This window comes from Labeo rohita, chromosome 8 (genome assembly GCF_022985175.1).
Source record: "Labeo rohita strain BAU-BD-2019 chromosome 8, IGBB_LRoh.1.0, whole genome shotgun sequence".
NCBI classification, from domain to species: Eukaryota; Metazoa; Chordata; class Actinopteri; order Cypriniformes; family Cyprinidae; genus Labeo; species Labeo rohita.
In genome coordinates this window covers 20,054,358-20,074,371 of record NC_066876.1, presented here as the reverse complement: position 1 = coordinate 20,074,371, position 20,014 = coordinate 20,054,358, and the positions used below count along the sequence as shown (strand labels likewise).

The window sequence follows — 20,014 nt, the reverse complement described above, 5'->3', positions numbered from 1 at the left end:
TTTGATTACATAATTCAAAATGCTTAATGGAATGGTAGTTTCTTCCTTAATTAAAGCACACAGTCTTTAATGTGTCTTAATGTGTTACATTAATACTTGTTTTCTTCAAATAAAATGTTTCAATAATAATACGTTTAAATAATAAGTTTGTTATGTTGTAAGTCACCACAAAGCTGGTTAGTTGGTTTCATGGCTTATACCTCATTAAAATAAATGGGAAAAATACGTCTGGAACTACACTTCTGAAAAAAATGGATGGGCACTGTTGCACTCTATTAAGAAAAAATTTTTTGCTCCTCTATTAAGGAACAAAAACATATTAAACAAATCTTTCCATATTTAAAATTAATATTTAAAAATAATAATAACTTAATATTAAATTAATTTTAATTACATTTTAAGGGTTACTTAACCCAAAAATGAAAATTCTGTCATTAATTACCCAAGTCGTTCCAAACCCGTAAGACCTTTGTTCATCTTCAGAACACAAATCAAGATATTTTTGATGAAATTTTTGTTTTCTATGTGCACAAAATTTTTTCTTGTATTTTCATAAAATTACAGTTGAACCAATGATGTCACATGGACTGTTTTAACAACGTCCTTACTACCTTTCTGTGCCTTTACCGTGGTAGTTCCCATGCTGTCTATGCAGGGTCAGAAAGCTCTAGGATTTCATCAAAAATATTTTAATTTGTGTTGCGAAGATGAACGAAGGTCTTACGGGTTTGGAACGACATGAGGGTGAGTAAATAATGACGGAATTTTCATTTATGGGTGAACTATACCTTTAATGCAAAGTTGTGCCTTTGACTCATCTCTTAAATATGTTTTCACACAAATACTTTGTCACTTGTTGAGCCAACATTACTTTTCCCAGACTACAGACTCTTACAGCTGTCAAAGGGCGAACCGTTTCATGGCAACTCAATGCAAGGGCATCTGGGAGGATGTGTTTGTGCTGATAAGAGCTGCATGGAACAGAGGAAATGGATTTGAAAGTGGAAACGAGCCAACTGTAACCAGACATACCCGTGCAGGTGATAACCATGTCCATTTGGCGAACCACCTCATTGAGCTTCACCACTCTGAAGCCATCCATACTATAAGGGAGATAAAAACAAATCGAACTGATACCTCAGCAGACAATGAGGGAAAACGTGTTTAAATATTCTTGATAAATAATCACTTCAGCTTATTCACAGACTTCCTGTGGAAATATTTCCCACGGCCATGTGTTTAGTTAATATAGGGAGCTTATATTATTTGTGGAAGTCTCTGAGAGACTAGTGTACACAAATTGTTCGATACAAAACTGCTCTGATATTACTAAGAACTAAAGCTACGTTTTACAACCATTTACAAAAGTTGATATTTAATTTTTTTTTATCGTGCATTTATATTTTTGGTTTTTAGTGTATATGAAATCTTAAAAAAAAAAAAAATAGACTTCTATATAAAATATACATATTTAAAAGGTACAGTCTTTCGTCAAGTAAAATAGGCCACAATACTGATGACTCAAATTTCACTACACAGATATTTATCCAATCAGATGGTCTCAAATGAGAACACCCCACTCCCCTTTGGAACTAACTGAAATAAAATAGTACAAAAATGACTAAAACTAATATATATATATATATACATTTTTAATAAAGCCAAAATCACAACAAAATTGTTGAAACCAAATCTAAAATTAAAATATAAACTTAAAAGCCAATTCAAAATATGGATAAATACTATAATATTATATAAATCTAATGTCTTACCAAGCTTGAAGAGCACAAATAGGGTCAATCTCCGTCACACACACAATGGCTCCAAGTGCTTTCAGAGCCGAACAACAACCTTTTCCCACCTACGCCAGAATCAATACAAGAATGAAAACAAAACACACAGAAATGTTCTTCAAATTCTGTGCTTGTAGTAAATAAAGTCTGGCAATTTAGAGATTATTTTTGCATTATGCAGATTATCTTTGGGGCATTTTGCAAAAGCGCAGATGTTGACTGACCTCTCCGTAGCCACAAACCACCACCTGCTTCCCACCAAACATCACATCTGTCGTTCTCTTCAGACTAAGAAAAAAGAGGAAGTCAAGCGTGATTATACTCTTCCTTAAATAAGTTTTGTTCATGCTTGGTCAGAAGAAGATATACTAAGAATATATATATAAATATATATATTTTAAAAAGCACATTTCAGCATTGCAGGTGTCTTACCCATCCAAGATGGACTCCCTGCAGCAGTACAGATTATCAAACTTCTGTTTGGTGACAGAATCATTGACATTCATAGCAGGAACGCATAGCTTGCCAGCTTTGGAGAGTTGGTACAGCCTAACAGAATGAATATAATGAGACAAATATGATTCAAACATAAATAGGGCTGTCAGTTTATTTAAAATATACAATTGTGATTAATCTCATTATTTTATTCATTTACAGATTAATATTAAAATACATAAAAGATATGTCGTTGTGTTAGGTTATTTGTGTGGATGACAAAATATATGCTTACAGTTGATGTCAAAAGTTTACATACACCTTGCAGAATCTGCAAAATGGTAATTATTTTACAAGGGGGATCATACAAAATGCATGTTATTTTTTATTTTGTACAGACCTGAATAAGATATTTCACATAAAAGATGTTTACATGAAGTCTACAAAAGAAAACAATAGTTGAATTTATAAAAATTACCCCATTCAAAGTTAACATACACTTGATTCTTAATACTGTGTTGTTACCTTTTTTTAGTGAAAGTTGTTCATGAGTCCCTTGTTTGCTAGAAAAATCCTTCAGGTCCCACAAATTCTTTGGTTTTTCAGCATTTTTGTGTATTTGAACCCTTTCCAATGATGACTGTATGATTTTGAGATCCAACTTTTCACACTGATGACAACTGAGGGACTCATATGCAACTATTACAAAAGGCTCAAATGCTCGCTGATGCTTCAAAAGGAAACATGATGCATTAAGAGCCGGGGGTGAAAACTTTTGAAATTTGAAGATCAGAGTAAATTTAACTTATTTTGTCTTCTGGGAAACATGTAAGTATCTTCTGTAGCTTCTGAAGGACAGTACTACATAAAAAGAAATATGATATTTAGGCAAAATAAGAAAAATGTACACATCTCCATTCTGTTCAAAAGTTTTCACCCCTCAGCTCTTAATGCATCGGTTTTCCTTCTGAAGCATCAGTGAGCGTTTGAACCTCTGTAATAGTTGCATATGAGTCCCTCAGTTGTCCTTAGTGTGAAAACATGGATCTTAAAATAATATTATGGTATTCATTACTGGAAAGGGTTCAAATACACAAAAATGCTGAAAAACCAAAGAATTTGTGGGACCTGAAGGATTTTTCTGAAGAACAGCAACTGTTCAGGACAAATAAGGGACTCATGAACAACTATCACTAAACAAAAAACACAGCAGTGGATCATTCAGGTAACAACACAGTATTAGGAATCAAGTGTATGTAAACTTTTGAACAGGGTCATTTTCAGAAATTCAACTATTGTTTTCTTTTGTAGACTATATGTAAACATCTTTTATTTGAAATATCTTATTCAAGTCAGTAATAAAAAATAACATGCATTTTGTATAATCCTTATTTTGGTAAAATAATTAACATTTTGCAGATTCTGCAAAGGGAATGTAAACTTTTGACCTCAACTGTATATACTAAACTAATATCAAATGAAAATATAAAATTAATAAAATAAATTAACATTTACGCATTTGGCAGATGCTTTTATCCAAAGCAATCTGCAAACACTGTTCAAGATATACCATTTAAAAATGATATTTAATTTAATTTAATTTAATTTAATTTTAAATGTCCCACAGTTCTCCCTTACCTGTGTACACCTGTAACGCTCTCCTCAACAATCCCACGTACTTTCTTGAAGACACTGGGATATTTCTTATACACCCAGTGGGTCAGATCTCCACCATCATCTAGGATCTGTGAGAAAATGTATGATGATTACTAGTCTGCAAACATACAAAGATACTAATAATTGTTTTGAAGATTAAATAAACACTGATTTGACAGCGGCGAATGAGATTTAACAGAAGCAGTGTGCTGAATAGTGTAAATAGTGGAAGCTATGTTTTCACAAAGTATAAATAGCAACAGTTAGCATCTTGCTTACACTACGTACAAAACAGCAACAGATGTTGTTTACATAAAGTGTAAATAGACGTCATATGCCGTAATGCAGACGTAGTTTGTACAATGGGCAAATGTTGGGTAAATTACTGAAAATAATATTTGCCAACAAGGTTGGTTATTAGCACTGAACAGACACTGCTTACTGATGCAATTCATTTAGTATCACTACATATTAAGTGCAGAACATTATACCATGTTCGCTTGCCAGCCTTCCACGTTGACGCAGCGATCAATGCACCACCAGAAGTCATCTTCTGATTCACCTTTCCAGGCAAAAACTGAAACACCTTTAAAGGGCACAAAATAAATAGAAAGTGAGCCCAGAATATCAGGGAATTGGTAGTTCAGACAACTGTGCAAGTTTAGAGGGCTGTTTACCGCTCTCTGCCAAAGCTGCGGCCACTTCATTCTGAGTGGAGTAAATGTTACAGGCAGTCCAGCGACACTGAGCGCCCAGTGCCACAAGTGTCTCGATCAAGACCTGAAAGAAACCAGCACAGCAAATCAAACAGCTGGGAAGGCAAACAAGAGTAACAAGTTGTGTATATATATTTATTAGTGTTAAGATATGTACACACATAAGCACATAATACATTGTGGGTGCTGTGGTTCTGATTTAGTTACACGAAAATAAAAAAAAACTGTTAATAAGGTAAATAAGGTAAAAAAAAGTAAATATTTGATATCTGAAGCTGGGTCTTTTAATAGCAACAACGCTGGTACAGTGTTATTTTAGTATTATTTATAGAATTTTAGTGTTTAGTAAGATTTGAAACTCAGTTTTTTATATTTTCATTTTTAGTGTTTGTTAGTGATGTTAAGCTCTTTTGTCTTTTAATAGCAACAAAGCTGGTACAGTGTTATTTTAGTATTATTTCTATACTTTTATAGTGTTTATTAATATTTCAAAAAACTCCCTTTTTAATATTTTCAGTTTTAATTTCTATTTTTAGTGTTTGTGTTAGTAACTTTATGCTCTTTTGTCTTTTAATAGCAAAAAAGCTGGTACAGTGTTATTTTAGTAGTACTTATATAATTTTATAGTGTTTCTTCATTTTTTAAACTCACTTTTTCATATTTTCATTTTAATTGTTATGTTTAGTGTTTGTTTTATTCATTTTGTTGTGCTTATTTGTAGTGTTATTTTAGTATCTGTAGTGTTTATTAATATTTCAAACTCACTTTTTCATATTTTCAGTTTTTATTTTTAGTATTTTAGTAAGTTTATGTTCTTTTGTATAATGTCATTTTTGTATTATTGCTATACTTTTATACTGTTTATTAACATTTTAAACTCACCTTTTCATATTTAAATTTTTATTTTTAGTAGTTGTTTTAGTAATTTTGTTATACTCTTGTATATGGCAACAAAGCTGGTACAGTGTTATTTTAGTATTATTTATATAATTTTATAGTGTATTAATTTTTTAAACTCACTTTCATTTCATATTTTCATTTCAGTTTAGTATTATTAATTTTGTTATGCTTATTTGTTTTTTGTTTTGAATTTTTACTTTTTAAAAATATATTTCTATTTAACTTAAATTATTAAATTATAACTTAAATTAACTTAAATTATTTTTAATTCAGTTTTATAGTAATTTTAGTACTTCAACATATTTTATTTAATTTGTCAAGTCAACATTTTCATTTACATTTTTTTAAGTTTATGTTTTAATCTAATATTTATCTATATCTTTATTTCAGCTTTTTTTTTAATGAATAAAAGCAATTTTTTTTTATAGTTTTAGTGAATAGTGACAACACTGAACTCCTAAAAATACATACCTATAGAGTGTAGGGTATCCAATGAATGGACAATATAAAATACAATTTATTATAGCAGTGTTTAAAATTTACAAATTTTTATATAGTAAGCGAGTACATCATGAATCCATTTCCCAAACTGTGTTTTTGGCTTATCCTAAATCACTACAGTACACCTATGGTAAGTTTTTATATTTGGTCTATTTCAGACTGGTTCTTGCAGGAACCGCTGCGGAGTAGCCCAGTACATGCGCAATTTGTCACAGACATAAACAGAGAGAAGTAGCTCCGGCTACAGTGTATTTCCGCAAGACACATTCTATTTATTAACCACTAGAGCGCCAACATTTACAGTCTGCAGTTTTAAATAAACATTGATTTTAAACAATATTTACTCAAAATTCACCTATTTCCCTGGTCGATGTACTGGTCTGGTCAGCTGGTAATTTCAGTAAACTAAAATGTCTCGCAAATCAGTCCCTAAAAGTGCTGCGCGTACAGCTAACTTTATTGTTCATTCAAACAAACCATAGAAATGTGTAAATATTTTGCATTAGAGTCAAAGACTCGTTGTAGAAGAAGTGTGTTTGAATAAGTGCAGCCCTGAGGAGAACCTACTGCAGTCTGTGCAGTGATGTGGGTGCAGCCAACCACTTTAGCCCCAGCGAGGGGTTTCTCCCCCTGAGCTCGCTTCCGCAGGGAAATGAGTGCAGACATATCTGTGAACGTGATAGAGACAGATGAGACAACTTTATTACGGAAAGCAGAGTCTAGAGTCTGAAATTCCAGCAGAGAAATAGTTTAGCCACAAATTTAACTTCCGTAACATTTACTCACACTCATATTTGATTTTCTTTCTTCTGTGGAACACAACAGGAGAAATTCTATAGACTACAGTTAAAGTGCCCTGACGTTTTCAAGCAAAAACGACACAAAAGCACCATTAAAATGGCAGATATGAATCATGCACAATATTCCAAGTAGCTTTGTTCTTATACACCGATTATTTCTGGATCATTGAGTCAGCGAGTTGAACTTGAGACATTTCTGTCTTTTTTAAAACAAAGCTATTTGTATGGCTTCAGGAGACTTAGCACATTTGCCATTCGTCTTAGAGACATTCAAAAGCTCTTTGAAATGTCTAGTCAGAGTTCTGCAGGAGAAGAAAAGTCATATGGACTTGAAATAACTAAACGATGATATGTTTTTCCTTTTTGAGTGAACTATTCATTTAAATATGTATGTATTGTGTGGCTGGCATTGAGATCTTGACCCAGTTAAGCCATTCAATTAAATGGAGAACAATGGCTGTTCCTGACAGCAGCAGCTGTTACCAAACCTTGTTCACTTGACAGCACTTACACACACCTACATTTGTGTTCAACATTCAACAGATGTCCAGAGTCAACATTACTTTACTAAACCAATAACATTAATTATCAAAATTTGACAAAACATAACAAAGATGTTGAGAATCAATGTTGTAATTGTTATGTACGCAAATCCACCTTGACCTATCACACAGCAACATGAACATTCCCACAAATGCACAGGTAACCAGTTAGAGGGTACCAAGCATAAATGTGAGTCTCCAAACCTTGCTCGGCGATCTCAATCTCCCGCCGTCCGAACTCGGCCTGCTTGATGTTCTTGACGCAGAAGTCGCTGCTGCCCTTTGAGTTGACCTGGCTTTTCTCACGAGGAGACGTCTCATCATCTGAACTGTCGGTGTACGAGGCCGCTACAAGAGCACAGAAGCACCATGTTAAAGTTAAACACCATGCATGCAATTATTCATATTTGCAATATAGAAAAAAACTCCTGATCTTCTTAAATTATTTAACAATTCTGTTTCAGCAGTCAGCTATTTTTGGGGGGAGAGAGTTGGTCTGCAGTCACAAACATGCAGGAATGTTTATCCCTCACTTTTGTTGGTATTACGAATGATTTAGGAATGCGAATTTGTCTGATCCAGTGCCAGTGCTACCAAAAAGTCTGTAGTTCTCACTTTAAGCTGACCTGGGATTATATTACACAACACACAAACTAGCTTGAACAAGAAATAAGCAGTTTTGGGCTACAATGATGTTCTTGTTGATGGATAGTTTCTGCAATGAACCTAAAGGAAATGAAAATTTGCTCAAATTGTATTCATCCTTAGGACATCAAAGATGTAGATGAGTTTGTTTTTTCATTGATTTGGAGAAATGTAGCAATACATCACTTGCTCACCAGTGGATCCTTTTCAGTGAATGGGTGCCACGAGAATAAGAATCCAAACAGCTGATAAAAACATCAAAATAATCCACAAATAAATGACTCCAGTCCATCATTGTACACATTGTCTTTGAAGTGAAAAGCTGCTTATTTTACCTTTAAAACATTACTGCTGGGCAAAAGTCAATCAAAATCTTCTGACATTTTTGTTTAGAGGTGTTTTGGACTGTTTTTGCTTAGAAACAGTGCTTGATATGTGCATATTTCTCTCCTGATTTAGACAAGTCGAGTTTTTTGAGCTTTTAAACATCTTAATAATGTTTTTTTTTCTTACAAACATGTACCGTTTCTCACAAGGCATTAATTTATGGACTGGAGTAGTGTAAATTACTTGTGAATCATTGTGATTTTTTCAGCTGTTTGGATTCTTATTCTGATGGCACCCTTCACAGCAAAGGATCCATTGTTGAGACAATATTGTACTGCTAAATTTCTTCTATTCTGTTAGAATGAAAAAACAAACTCATCCACACTTTGGATGGCCTGAGGGTGAGTACATTTTCATTTCTGAGTGAACTATTTCTTTAAAATAAAACCATTTACCTATTAAGTAGGTGTTAGACCTAAAACTGTATACAGCTGAGGTCAAAAGTTAATACTGCAAAATAAGAGGGAACATGCTAAATGCATGTTATTTTTTATTTAGTACTGACCTGAATAAGTCATTTCACATAAAAGACGTTTACACATAGGATATATAGAGAAAATAATAGCTGAATTTATAAAAATTACCCCGTTCAAAAGTTTACATACGCTTACAATACTGTGTTGTTACCTGATTAATCCATAGTTGTGTTTTTTTTTTTCTTTAGTGATAGTTGTTCATTAATCACTTGTTTGTCCTGAACAGTTACTGAACTGCCTGCTGTTCTTCAGAAAAATCCTTCAGGTCCAACAAAAAAAAAAATTCAGCACTTTTGTGTATTTGAACCCTTTCCAACAATGACTGTATGACTTTGAGATCCATCTTTTCACACTAAGGGACTCATATGCAACTATTACAGAAGGTTCAAATGCTAACTGATGTGCCAGAAGAAAAAAATTATGCATTAAGAGCCAGGGGGTGAAAACTTTTTGAATTTAAAGATCAGGGTTAATGTACCTTATTTTGTCTTCTGTGAAACATTACAAAGTACGAGTATCTTCTGTAGCTTCTGAAGGGCAGTACTAAATAAAAAATTATGATATTTAGTCAAAATAACTCAAAATGTACACATCTTCATTCTGTTCAAAAGTTTACACCCTGGCTCTTAATGCACTGTTTGCTCCTGAAGCATCAGTGAGCATTTGAACCTTCTGTAATAGTTGCATATGAGTCCCTCAGCTGTCCTTAGTGTGAAAAGAGGGATCTCAAAATCATACAGCCATTGCTGGAAAAGGTTCAAATACACAAAAAACTGAAAAACCAAAGAATTTGTGGGACTTGAAGGATTTTTCTGAAGAACAGCAAGCGGTTTAACTGTTCAGGACAAACTACTATTTTCTCTTGTGGACTATATGTAAACATCTTTTATGTGAAATATCTTATACGGGTCAGTACTAAATAAAAATAACATGCATTTTGTATAATCCCTTTTATTTTGGTCAAATAATTTTGCAGACTCTGCAAGGTGTATTTAAACTTTGGACCTCAATTGTAAATTTGCATGCCTTTAATGCTTCACACCACGTGATGTTTGTGTTTTTGTTCTTCCGAACTACTGAACTGTATTGACATACATGTGTCTATGCTTGGCTTGCAGTGAGGGTGGATGAGGGTCTGACCTGAGCTGTAGCTGTCCGTGGAGGACTGAGAGATGGAGCGGGACAAGGAGCGACGGCCGGTCTTTGTAGGGAACTTGCTGAACTCCTGTTTTTCCTCCTGGTTGGCAAACTGAATCTGCTACAGTAAGATGAAGGCATGGAAAAAGAGAGGGTGGGGGAGAGACAGAAACATGAACATGTGAGCAGTACATTTGCATGTAGTTAAAGGAATAGTTCACCCAAAAATGAAAATTCTATCATAATTTACTAGACGTTCAATAGAGGGGAAAAAATATGATAAGTCTTATGGGTTTGGATTGAAATGATGACAGAATTTTCATTTTTGGATGAGCTAAGTAATTACTCCAAGACATACACTGGAAATATATATCATTCTGCATCTGAATTTACCTTAAAAATGGCAAACAGCACCAATATCTCCTTATATTTTATATTTGTGACCCTGGATTTTTTTTTGCACACTCAAAATTCCAGATTTTCAAATAGTTGTATCTCAGCCAAATATTGTCCTATCCTAACAAACATTAAATACATCAATGGAAAGCTTATTTATTCACCTTTCAGGTGATCGACTGTCCAAGGTCCAGGGTCACATTTCAGAACTTAAGGTTTGATTTCAAGTAGTTCAACTATAATCAAACACACTACGAATATATAACTTTGAAACATAACTATTGAACATTAAATACACTAAAATACTCTAGGGAACAGCACAGCTTCAAACAAGCAGACTCTTAATATAGCCTAAAAAGATACTATAAATAGCATCCGCTCGCTGCTGTATTGAAATATTTTACAATTACATAACAGATGTGGGGAACGGATCTCATCAGGGGATTTCAGTTCCATTTCAGTCGTTTTAATAATGCAAAACTTTAAATATTCATAGGATATGTGCTTGCAGGCCGATGAAGGTTGTGTACTGCAGTTTTCTGTGTGTGTGCTGTGTGTGATCTTGTTTTGTGGAGAATGCAGATGAACCTGACTGTTAAATTACAGCTTGAGTATAGCTTGAGCATGAAGATCACAAGCAAAAGTCACTATAGAAGTGACTCTGATAGTAGTGTTATTTTTTCCAGTAAACTCAAATTAGCACTGAAACAGTGCTGTTTTGAGTTAAGTTTATGTTGCCCAATCAGTCAGTGTTCTGTGTATTAATGCACCTTGTAAGGAAACATACTCCACAACGTCATGTCTAATGATCTAAAACAAGATAAAGAAAGCATTTGATATAACCAAGCAAATATTTAGTGACTGCAGTGAAAGAAAAAGAAAAGAATAGACATTTATGAATGAATTTACTAGTAACCACCCTTTTAGACGCCCACAAATCACTGAACCACATGCACAGGATTTCATGCCAGTAAAGGACACAATTATGGTCCATTTAAAAAACTGACTTAGTAGACAGAATGTGATGCGGATATTTAAGCGGATGTGCCTTGATGTGTGATATATTAGGTCGAGAGACATTCTCATTCGGTTAAAAAAAGATATTAGAAAAACATGGCCTAATTTATTTACATTTTAATTTCAAGAGGTCATTAAAGTGATTAAGCAAAGTAATATAAGCTGAAAGTTAAATCTCACAGTGCACACAGGCTGACAGAAACATTAAAGGAGAAGTCCTTCCAGAACAAAACTTTACAGATAATGTACTCACCCCCTTGTCATCCAAGATGTTCATGTCTTGCTTCAGTCGTAAAGAAATTATGTTTTTTTAAGGAGAAAAATTCAGCATTTTTCTCCATATAGTGGACTTCTATGGTGCCCCGAGTTTGAACTTCCAAATGCGGCTTCAAATGCGGTTGTAAACGATCTCAGCCACGGAAGAAGGGTCTAATCTAGCAAAATTATGTTATTTTCATAAAAATAATACTATTTAAATACTTTTTTAATGTCAAACGCTCATCTTGTCTTACTCTGCCTGAACTCTGTTTTTTTCCGGTTCATGACAGTTAGGGTATGTCGAAAAACTCCCATCTCATGTTCTCCCTCAACTTCAAAATTTTACGTTTTTTGTTAATGGTGTTTGATGATCTTTGCATGTTCATGTTGCATAGATTGGGTCAGTAATTCTGCAGCGATGTAGGATGATTTTAAATAATGAACCACAATACACAGAGTCCAGGCAAAGTAAGACAAGACGAGTATTTGAGATTAAAAAGTTTTCAAATTGTAGTTTTTTTAATGAAAATAAATAACCGAACGTTTTGCTAGATAAGACCCTTCTTCCTCGGCTGGGATCATTTACAACCGCATTTGGGATCGTTTGAAGCCGCATTTAAACTGCATTTTGGAAGTTCAAACTCGGGGCACCATAGCAGTCCATTATATGAAGAAAAATCCTGAAATGTTTTCCTCAAAAAACTAAATTTCTTTACGACTGAAGAAAGAAAGACGCAAACATCTTGGATGACAAGGGAGTGAGTACATTATCTGTAAATTTTAGTTCTGGAAGTGGACTTCTCCTTTAACGCTATCATGAATGACAAATGCTTCTGTATAAAAATACCTAATGAAGACAGATTCATCACATAACACTTCATGTAGGAGTGATCATACGTCTGAAAAGGAAGGGAGGATGGGGAGGGTCGGGGCGTCTGGGATGGACTATTAGATTTACACAATAATGTGCAGGTAAATCACAGAAGCAGAGCTCTGGTTCTGACTGTGCTCCTTTTTTAGACCTGATTTATGTTTCTTTCATACACAGATGTCTCATCTACAGACACGGATCACCAGCCGCTCAGCTTCAAAGCAACTGCAAACCCAGATTTACTGTGAACTGCAATATGGGCTTTAGAAAACTGAGCTGATCATTACAAAATCACTTGGTTTGATATGTAACCACAGGTAGTGCACATTTGCATCTGGCACAAACAAAAAAAACATGTTTGCTCTCACTGTAGAATCACTGCATCATCACAATTATTAGCCGACGTCAGGTGCTTTAAGAATGTTTTGAGGTGGCAAGATACGACCAAAGCAAATACTTTACAAAAGGTCGCAAAATCTAAGATGCCTGAAGCTTCAGGCTGAAGCTCTAACCTGTGACCTTAACAAGTGACATTTATCTGATTGTGCTTGCGTGTGTGTTTGTGTTTGGTTATAAGCAGTCAAATAATCCAAAACATCTAATATATTTACTGTCCAACCGCACCACAGACAGATAGAAAGGGCAGAACATCTGTCTGTGTAGTATATGAAAACAGGAGATTTAATTAAATGCAACTGATGACAGACAGACTACCACATCCTTAGGAAAGGGTTCTGGATAGTTCAATAGCACTCATGAATCCGATACTTTTTCCAGGCAAAACAGCAGATCCCTCACTCTTACAAAACACAGCTGCCATCACAACTCCTACTGTGAAATATAGACAATATGGAAAGACCCAGAGGGACAATTCAGCAAAAATTATTCACACCAATGTCGTTCCAAACAAGTAAGACCTTTGTTCATCCTTGGAACACAAATTAAGATTTTTTTGATGAAATCCAATAGCTTTCTGACCCTGAATAGACAGGATCGCAACTACCATGTTCAAGGCCAAGAAAGGTAGTGAGGACGTGGCTAAAATAGTCCATGTGACATCAGTGGTTCAACCTTAATTTTATGAAGCTATGAGAATATTTTTTGTGCGTAAAGAAACCACTGAAACACATTTAACAAACATTTATCAAATTATCAACATTCTGTCACGATTTAATGCATCCTTGCTGAATAAAAGTATTGATTTTTTATATCGAAGAATAAGGACACTCAAAGACATCTGGGAATTTTCTTATAATCTAACTTTACATGACTTCAGATTTCAGTTTGATAAGCAGTGACCCACTACACATTTCGCTTTACTCAAAACAGTCAACAATCTACTTTCCAACCCCCTGCACCATTGCTTTAACACTATCATAAATAGGTTTATCTGTTATCTAGCATGTGATTTGCCAGACAGCATCAAGTCCTGAGTTAGGTATGTTTGGACACAAAACTGCGGGACATGCCAGTGAAGTTGACACAACACACAGCTGATGTTTCAAGGAAATTGGAGTGATAATAAAAATGCCGTTGCGAGGCGGTATTGTGACCCCGAGGCAAGGCTTTGAACTGAAAGTTCTTGAAATAACTGGATGGTTATGATCAGAGAATATTGGAGTATAATTCTTCAGTCAAAAGACAGAGACGAAGAAAAATCTATGGACCGTGATGAAGCCTTATAAGCATTAACATCACTTCCAGCTCATTTCGCTGATTACACTGTCAGTTAAATTATTAAACTGCACCATATTCTTTTTTATAACACACTGGCAATGTGCTGTAATGATCTAAAAGGTTGTGGATTATGTTAAACCAGACTTAACTGCCCCAGCCAGTGTTATGTAGTGGGACAGTCCAATGAAAGTGTCAAAAGACATAGCCTAACTGACTTAAACTCACAACGTATGACTGTGGCAGATGTAAATATCTCTGTTTGACACAGTCAGACTCATGACTTCACCATATTTTGAGTAATAATTTCTCAAGTCTATTTTAGTCCATCAGTCCCTGGAAAAACAGCACATCATGTCTCAAAATGTCCTACTCAGAGAAGAACTGAGAACTTTACATTTTTTTATTTTTATTTAAATGATTTTTATGTGTGATTTCTACCAAATCAGTTGACTTGATCACAGACAAGGGCCATTATGAGGTCAATTCAACAATGTAAGTGAAAATGTAGAATATGAAAATAAAAAATGAAAATGTATATATATATATACACATGAGAAAAAAATACACATATATAACTACTTATCAAAAAAAAAAAAAAAAAAAAATATATATATATATATATATATATATTATATATCAATATCAGTTTCTAAAATATATATATATAATTTTACTTTTTTTATAATATATTTATATATAGTATACATATGGAAAAAATACTACTTTTAACCGTTTTCTATTCATATTTTGATATATTTAAATTCCTTTTTTTCAGTATCGTATATTTCGTATCGTATAAGTATCGTATATGTGACCCTGGACCACAAAACCAGTCATAAGGGTCAATTTGACTGGTTTTGAATAAATAAGCTTTCCACTGATGTATGTTTTGTTAGAATAGGACAATATTTGGCCGAGATACAACTATTTGAAAATCTGGAATCTGAGGGTGCGAAAAAATCAAAATATTGAGAAAATCGCCTTTAAAGTTGTTCAAATGAAGTTCTTAGCAAAGCATATTACTAATCAAAAATTAAGTTTTGATATATTTATGATTGGAAATTTACAAAATATCTTCACGGAACATGATCTTTACATAATATCCTAATGATTTTTGGCATAAAAAAAGAAAAATCGATAATTTTGACCCATACAATGTATTGTTGGCTATTGCTACAAATATACCCGTGCTACTTACGACTTGTTTTGTGGTCCAGGGTCACATATAGTCTTTCTGTCTCTTAATATATAGACGTTATGTCTATAAACCATATATACTTCCAAAAGCACAGACTGTCACCAAAAAAATCTAAGCTTTTTTCCTGTGCTCTACAGGATGGAAAAGTAATGTGGCACTTACCCTGGGAAAGTCATAACCATGGTTCATGGTCCCTGTCTGTGCCGGCTGTCTCTGGCCTGTGTGCCTGTGTATTGTTACAACTGGTGTTTCACCAATGTAGTTTTCCACACGGGCGGGTGTAGGGGGGAGTTTCTGAGTGGAGTTCTTACAGCGGACATGAGGGTATGGGAGGTGACAAGGGAACCAATAAATCAAGCACTCACAAACCCGGCCAGCCTACTTTTGCTCTCACTCTCTTCTGTAATCTACCATTCCCTGCAACCACCATAAGGGCCGTCGACCCGTCTGTTTGTGGTGACTAAATGTTTCAGGAATACTAAAGGAAGGGTGTACTTGTTGCCCCGGAGTGTTTTAATCCAACTGGTTCTCCCAGTGCCGTCAGAAACCGACTCTCCTGCAGAGTTCATTCAGGGCAGCTAATAAAACAGGGATCTGGAGGGAATTAAACCATGTTTCTGTAAACCCCTAAAGCATCCACTATAGGTCACGTTGGTCAACTCTATTCCAAGATCTGACTAAAAATAGAAGAAAAAGAAATCCATCCAGTTCATTGACTGTTCCGCTTTACAGCTCACAATGATCCATCGTGGTCCAAACAGACAGGCAATACTAGGCCAGCAGACGCTCAAGCGTTAAGTAGACGCTGTTGAGCCGTTTACCGTGACTCTGCCAATACCTGCTGTAGTCCTAATGTAACCAGTCTGGCTTTCAGCCACAGTCTCTCTAATCCCAGGCCGAGGTCATGCAGTGTACGCTACACTCCACATGATTGACAACAAAAACAAAGAACTCTACTGCACTCCACATAGTATTGGGTTTTTGATTTAATAGTGAAAATGCAGGGCTGTCAATTAAATATACATTTCTTATGAGTTTCTTACATGATACACCTATTAAACAATCAAATGAATCACATTTATTGCAAATACTAATATTACCCTTAAATGAAATGTCATTATTGTGGCAGAAAACATTATAATAACCCTAATAACAACCACTGGCCTACAGTCCACATATACGCTACCAGTCAAAAGTTTGTGAACAGTAAGATTTAAATGTTTTTTAAAGAAGTATCTTCTGCTCACCAAGCTTGCATTTATTTGATCCAAAGTACAGCAAAAACAGTAAAATTTTGAAATAGTTTTACTATTTAAATAACTTGTTTTCCATTTGAATATATTTTAAAATGTAATTTATTCCTGTGATTTCAAAGCTGAATTTTTAGCAACATTACTCCAGTCACATGATCCTTCGGAAATCATTCCAATATTCTGATTTGCTGTTTAAAAAAACGATTATTATTATTATTATTATGTTGAAAACTGCTGAGTAAAATTTGTTCAGGTTTCTTTGATGAGTAGAAAGTTCAGAAGAACAGCATTTATCTGAAATAGAAATCTTTTGCAACATTATAAATGTTTTTATCATCACTTTGATTAATGTAAAGCATCCTTGCTAAATAAAAGTATTAATTTATATAATTTATTTCTTTATATATATATATATATATATATATATATATATTCATCAAAGAATCCTGGAAAGTCATTAGTATGATTTCTGAAGAATTATTACACTGAAGACTGGAGTAATGATGCTGACAATTTTGCTTTGATCACAGGAATAAGACATTTTAAAATATATTCAAATAGAAAGCAGTTATTTTAAATAGTAAAAATATTTCACAATATTAGAGCTTTTGCTGTATTTTGGATCAGATAAACGCAGGCTTGGTGAGCAGAAGAGACTTCTTTAAAAACATTACAAATCTTACTGTTCAAAAATTTTTGACCGGTAGTGTATATATATATATATATATATATATACACACACACACACACACACACACACACACACACACATATATATATATATATACACACATACATCTTATACTTTTACATGTCTATATACACAAGCAGACTAAAGTTTTTGACCATTACTCTGATAGCATAAAAAATTACTTTTTGTAGAATTTTACATTCAGAGGGCGGCATAATAAATTACCTTTTATCAGAAACATAGTTTCTGTTTTCTTGTGATTTTTTTTTAAAATAATAAATAAATGAACTACAAAAGGCCATGTACCATAAAGTCCCCACTTTATACACGACTCACAGTGTCACAGCCTAACGATGAACAGACTGTGACAGACTTTTACCATTAACAGGCTGATTAATTAAACAGCTGATTGAGCTGTTTAGTTTTCAACCTTTTTTTTTTAAAGTCAACTGAATTGGCCTAACATGATTTGGCTGAGTTTCATTCTGAAACTCTGTTTAAAGACATATCAGCAATCTGCTCAACCAAGTCAAAAATAATCGTCCTGCTCAAACCACTTGAGAGAATGAAATAATTGGGCTCTGAAGTGCCAATGGTCTAACGTGAATAAATGAAACGTGATCTAAGCTCTCTCAGATGACTGCTTGGTGTAAAGAGACCCTAATAGCGGCTCAAGCACTGAAGCAGCAACATCGGTCTAAAACCCTCAATGCATCTATTCAGCAAAACTGGACGAGCAACCAATAGCTTCTCTGAAAATTGATCTAATCTCCAAAACTATGGGCATTACGTATAACAAGCAGTATGGCAACAAAAGGAGTCATTTCATTATGATGGATGTATCATAAAGAAACTTTGTAAGTCAAAGTACACATGAGCGGAACAGATCTATTCAAAGAAAGAGACTGAGTAACTAAACTGTTACTACAACTACAGGATGAACATTTGAAGAGAAAACACAGAACAATTACAACAAGAAGAACCCAAGGTCACCGCATGGCTCTCAGCAGGTAGGGCCGGACCACGGCTCCATGCCAAGTCTCGGTCCCAGAAACAGGGGAAAATGTTCCTGAGCGACTCAGTAGATGTGTGTCATATTTCTCAGCTCAATGCAACTTTCTTTCACAATGTTATCAGAGCCTCCCGCTCACACAGGGACAAAGCTAGCGGAGGTACAGAGAGAGAAACTTTCTCACACCCTCAAACTGTGAGGAGAAAAGGATACAATTACACAAAAATACTGTGATTACAAGGGGAAAGCACTGCCAGTACATACAAAAGAGGGAATACACAAGATCAGAGGGGAAAACAGATGCTATACTCAAACCATTGAGTGTTTCTCAAAAGAGACTTCAGCTCTTATGAGCTCATTTGTGCGCTGAAAGATGAACACGTTATGTTAGGGTTGTTGCACCAGATAAACACAAGAATCAGAGATCTGCTAGTGAGTCCATGTAACTACAGGAGTACAGTAAAAATTGAGTACATTTTTCCAGGATTCTTTGATGAATAAAAAGAACCAAAGATCAGCATTTATCTGAAATAAAAAGCTTTTGTAACATTATACACTATACCATTCAAAAGCTTTTTGGGAAAGACATTATAGAAATTAATACTTTTATTTAGCAAGGATGCTTTAAATTGCTCAAAAGTGATGATAAAGACATTTCTAATGTTACAAAAGATTTATATTTCAGATAAATGCTGTTCTTCTGAACTTTCTATTCATCAAAGAAACCTGAAAAAAAATCTACTTAGCTGTTTTCAACATGATAATAATAAATGTTTTTTGAGCAGCAAATCAGAATATTGGAATGATTTCTGAAGGATCATGTGACTGGAGTAATGATGCTAAAAATTCAGCTTTGAAATCACAAGAATAAATTACATTTTAAAATATATTCAAATAGAAAACAAATTTTTAAATAGAAAAATGTTGCTGTATTTTGAATTAAATAAATGCAGCCTTGGTGAGCAGAAGAGACTTCTTTAAAAAAAAAAAGAAACATTAAAAATCTTACAGTTCAAAAACTTTTGACACTTAAAAAATTACTTTGAAGATTATTGTACGTTTGACAAGAAAATACTACTTCAGCCTTTCTACCTAAAAATGCAATGTTTAACTGAATGTGTTACTTGTTTCTTTATCATTTATAATATTTCTGAGTTAAAATTGTTTCAAAGTAAATCCTACACCCAGTTTTTCCAGTACTGCGCATGCAGTCTTTTTCAAGAGTGCAAAAGTGTAAAATGTTGCTGTTGAAAGATTTATAACAATGCTAAATTACACACTATCCAAAACTGGATTTTTTTTTTTTAAATATTAAAGAGTACATCTGAACGTCAGCACTGAATTTGATTTGGCGCTGAGTGTAATGCAGCTGAAGAGAAGCAGCAGAGCAGCCCTTGGCTCTGTTGTATAACCAGCTGACAACTCCATGAGCGAGTGGGCAGAGTAGTGTGCCTCTTTTACCACCCACTCACACACACACAAATACACACACTTCAGAGGGCCACAGAGAATACATTTTCACAATCTGGACTGGATCATCTTTCCTCTCCAGTGTAAACGACCTATCTAGCTATCTATCTATCTATGCTGCATCTTCACTCTTTGATCTATGCAGTGAAGTGCTCTGACACCGTCAGCTGTCCTACATGCAAT

General features: G+C 34.3%; 1 protein-coding gene across 4 annotated transcripts in view; it reads right to left on the bottom strand.

Annotated features, from left to right (window-relative positions):
- Nucleotides 1–20,014, bottom strand: part of ahcyl1 (adenosylhomocysteinase-like 1) — a 28,960-nt gene that overhangs the window by 8,046 nt on the left and 900 nt on the right. Inside the window, exons 1-11 of one of the 4 annotated variants that reach the window (XM_051116360.1) lie at nucleotides 15,568–15,703; nucleotides 9,992–10,109; nucleotides 7,548–7,691; nucleotides 6,569–6,669; nucleotides 4,562–4,664; nucleotides 4,376–4,470; nucleotides 3,867–3,973; nucleotides 2,226–2,342; nucleotides 2,018–2,081; nucleotides 1,773–1,861; nucleotides 1,033–1,103 (exon numbers count right to left, since the gene is read on the bottom strand). In XM_051116360.1, the coding sequence (XP_050972317.1) occupies nucleotides 1,033–1,103; nucleotides 1,773–1,861; nucleotides 2,018–2,081; nucleotides 2,226–2,342; nucleotides 3,867–3,973; nucleotides 4,376–4,470; nucleotides 4,562–4,664; nucleotides 6,569–6,669; nucleotides 7,548–7,691; nucleotides 9,992–10,109; nucleotides 15,568–15,594 (1,036 nt within the window). In that variant the 5' untranslated portion in view covers nucleotides 15,595–15,703. Of the gene's footprint in view, nucleotides 1–1,032; nucleotides 1,104–1,772; nucleotides 1,862–2,017; nucleotides 2,082–2,225; nucleotides 2,343–3,866; nucleotides 3,974–4,375; nucleotides 4,471–4,561; nucleotides 4,665–6,568; nucleotides 6,670–7,547; nucleotides 7,692–9,991; nucleotides 10,110–15,567; nucleotides 15,704–20,014 lie in introns of those variants that run through there. The other 3 variants (XM_051116361.1, XM_051116359.1, XM_051116358.1) reach the window with 3 other exon arrangements.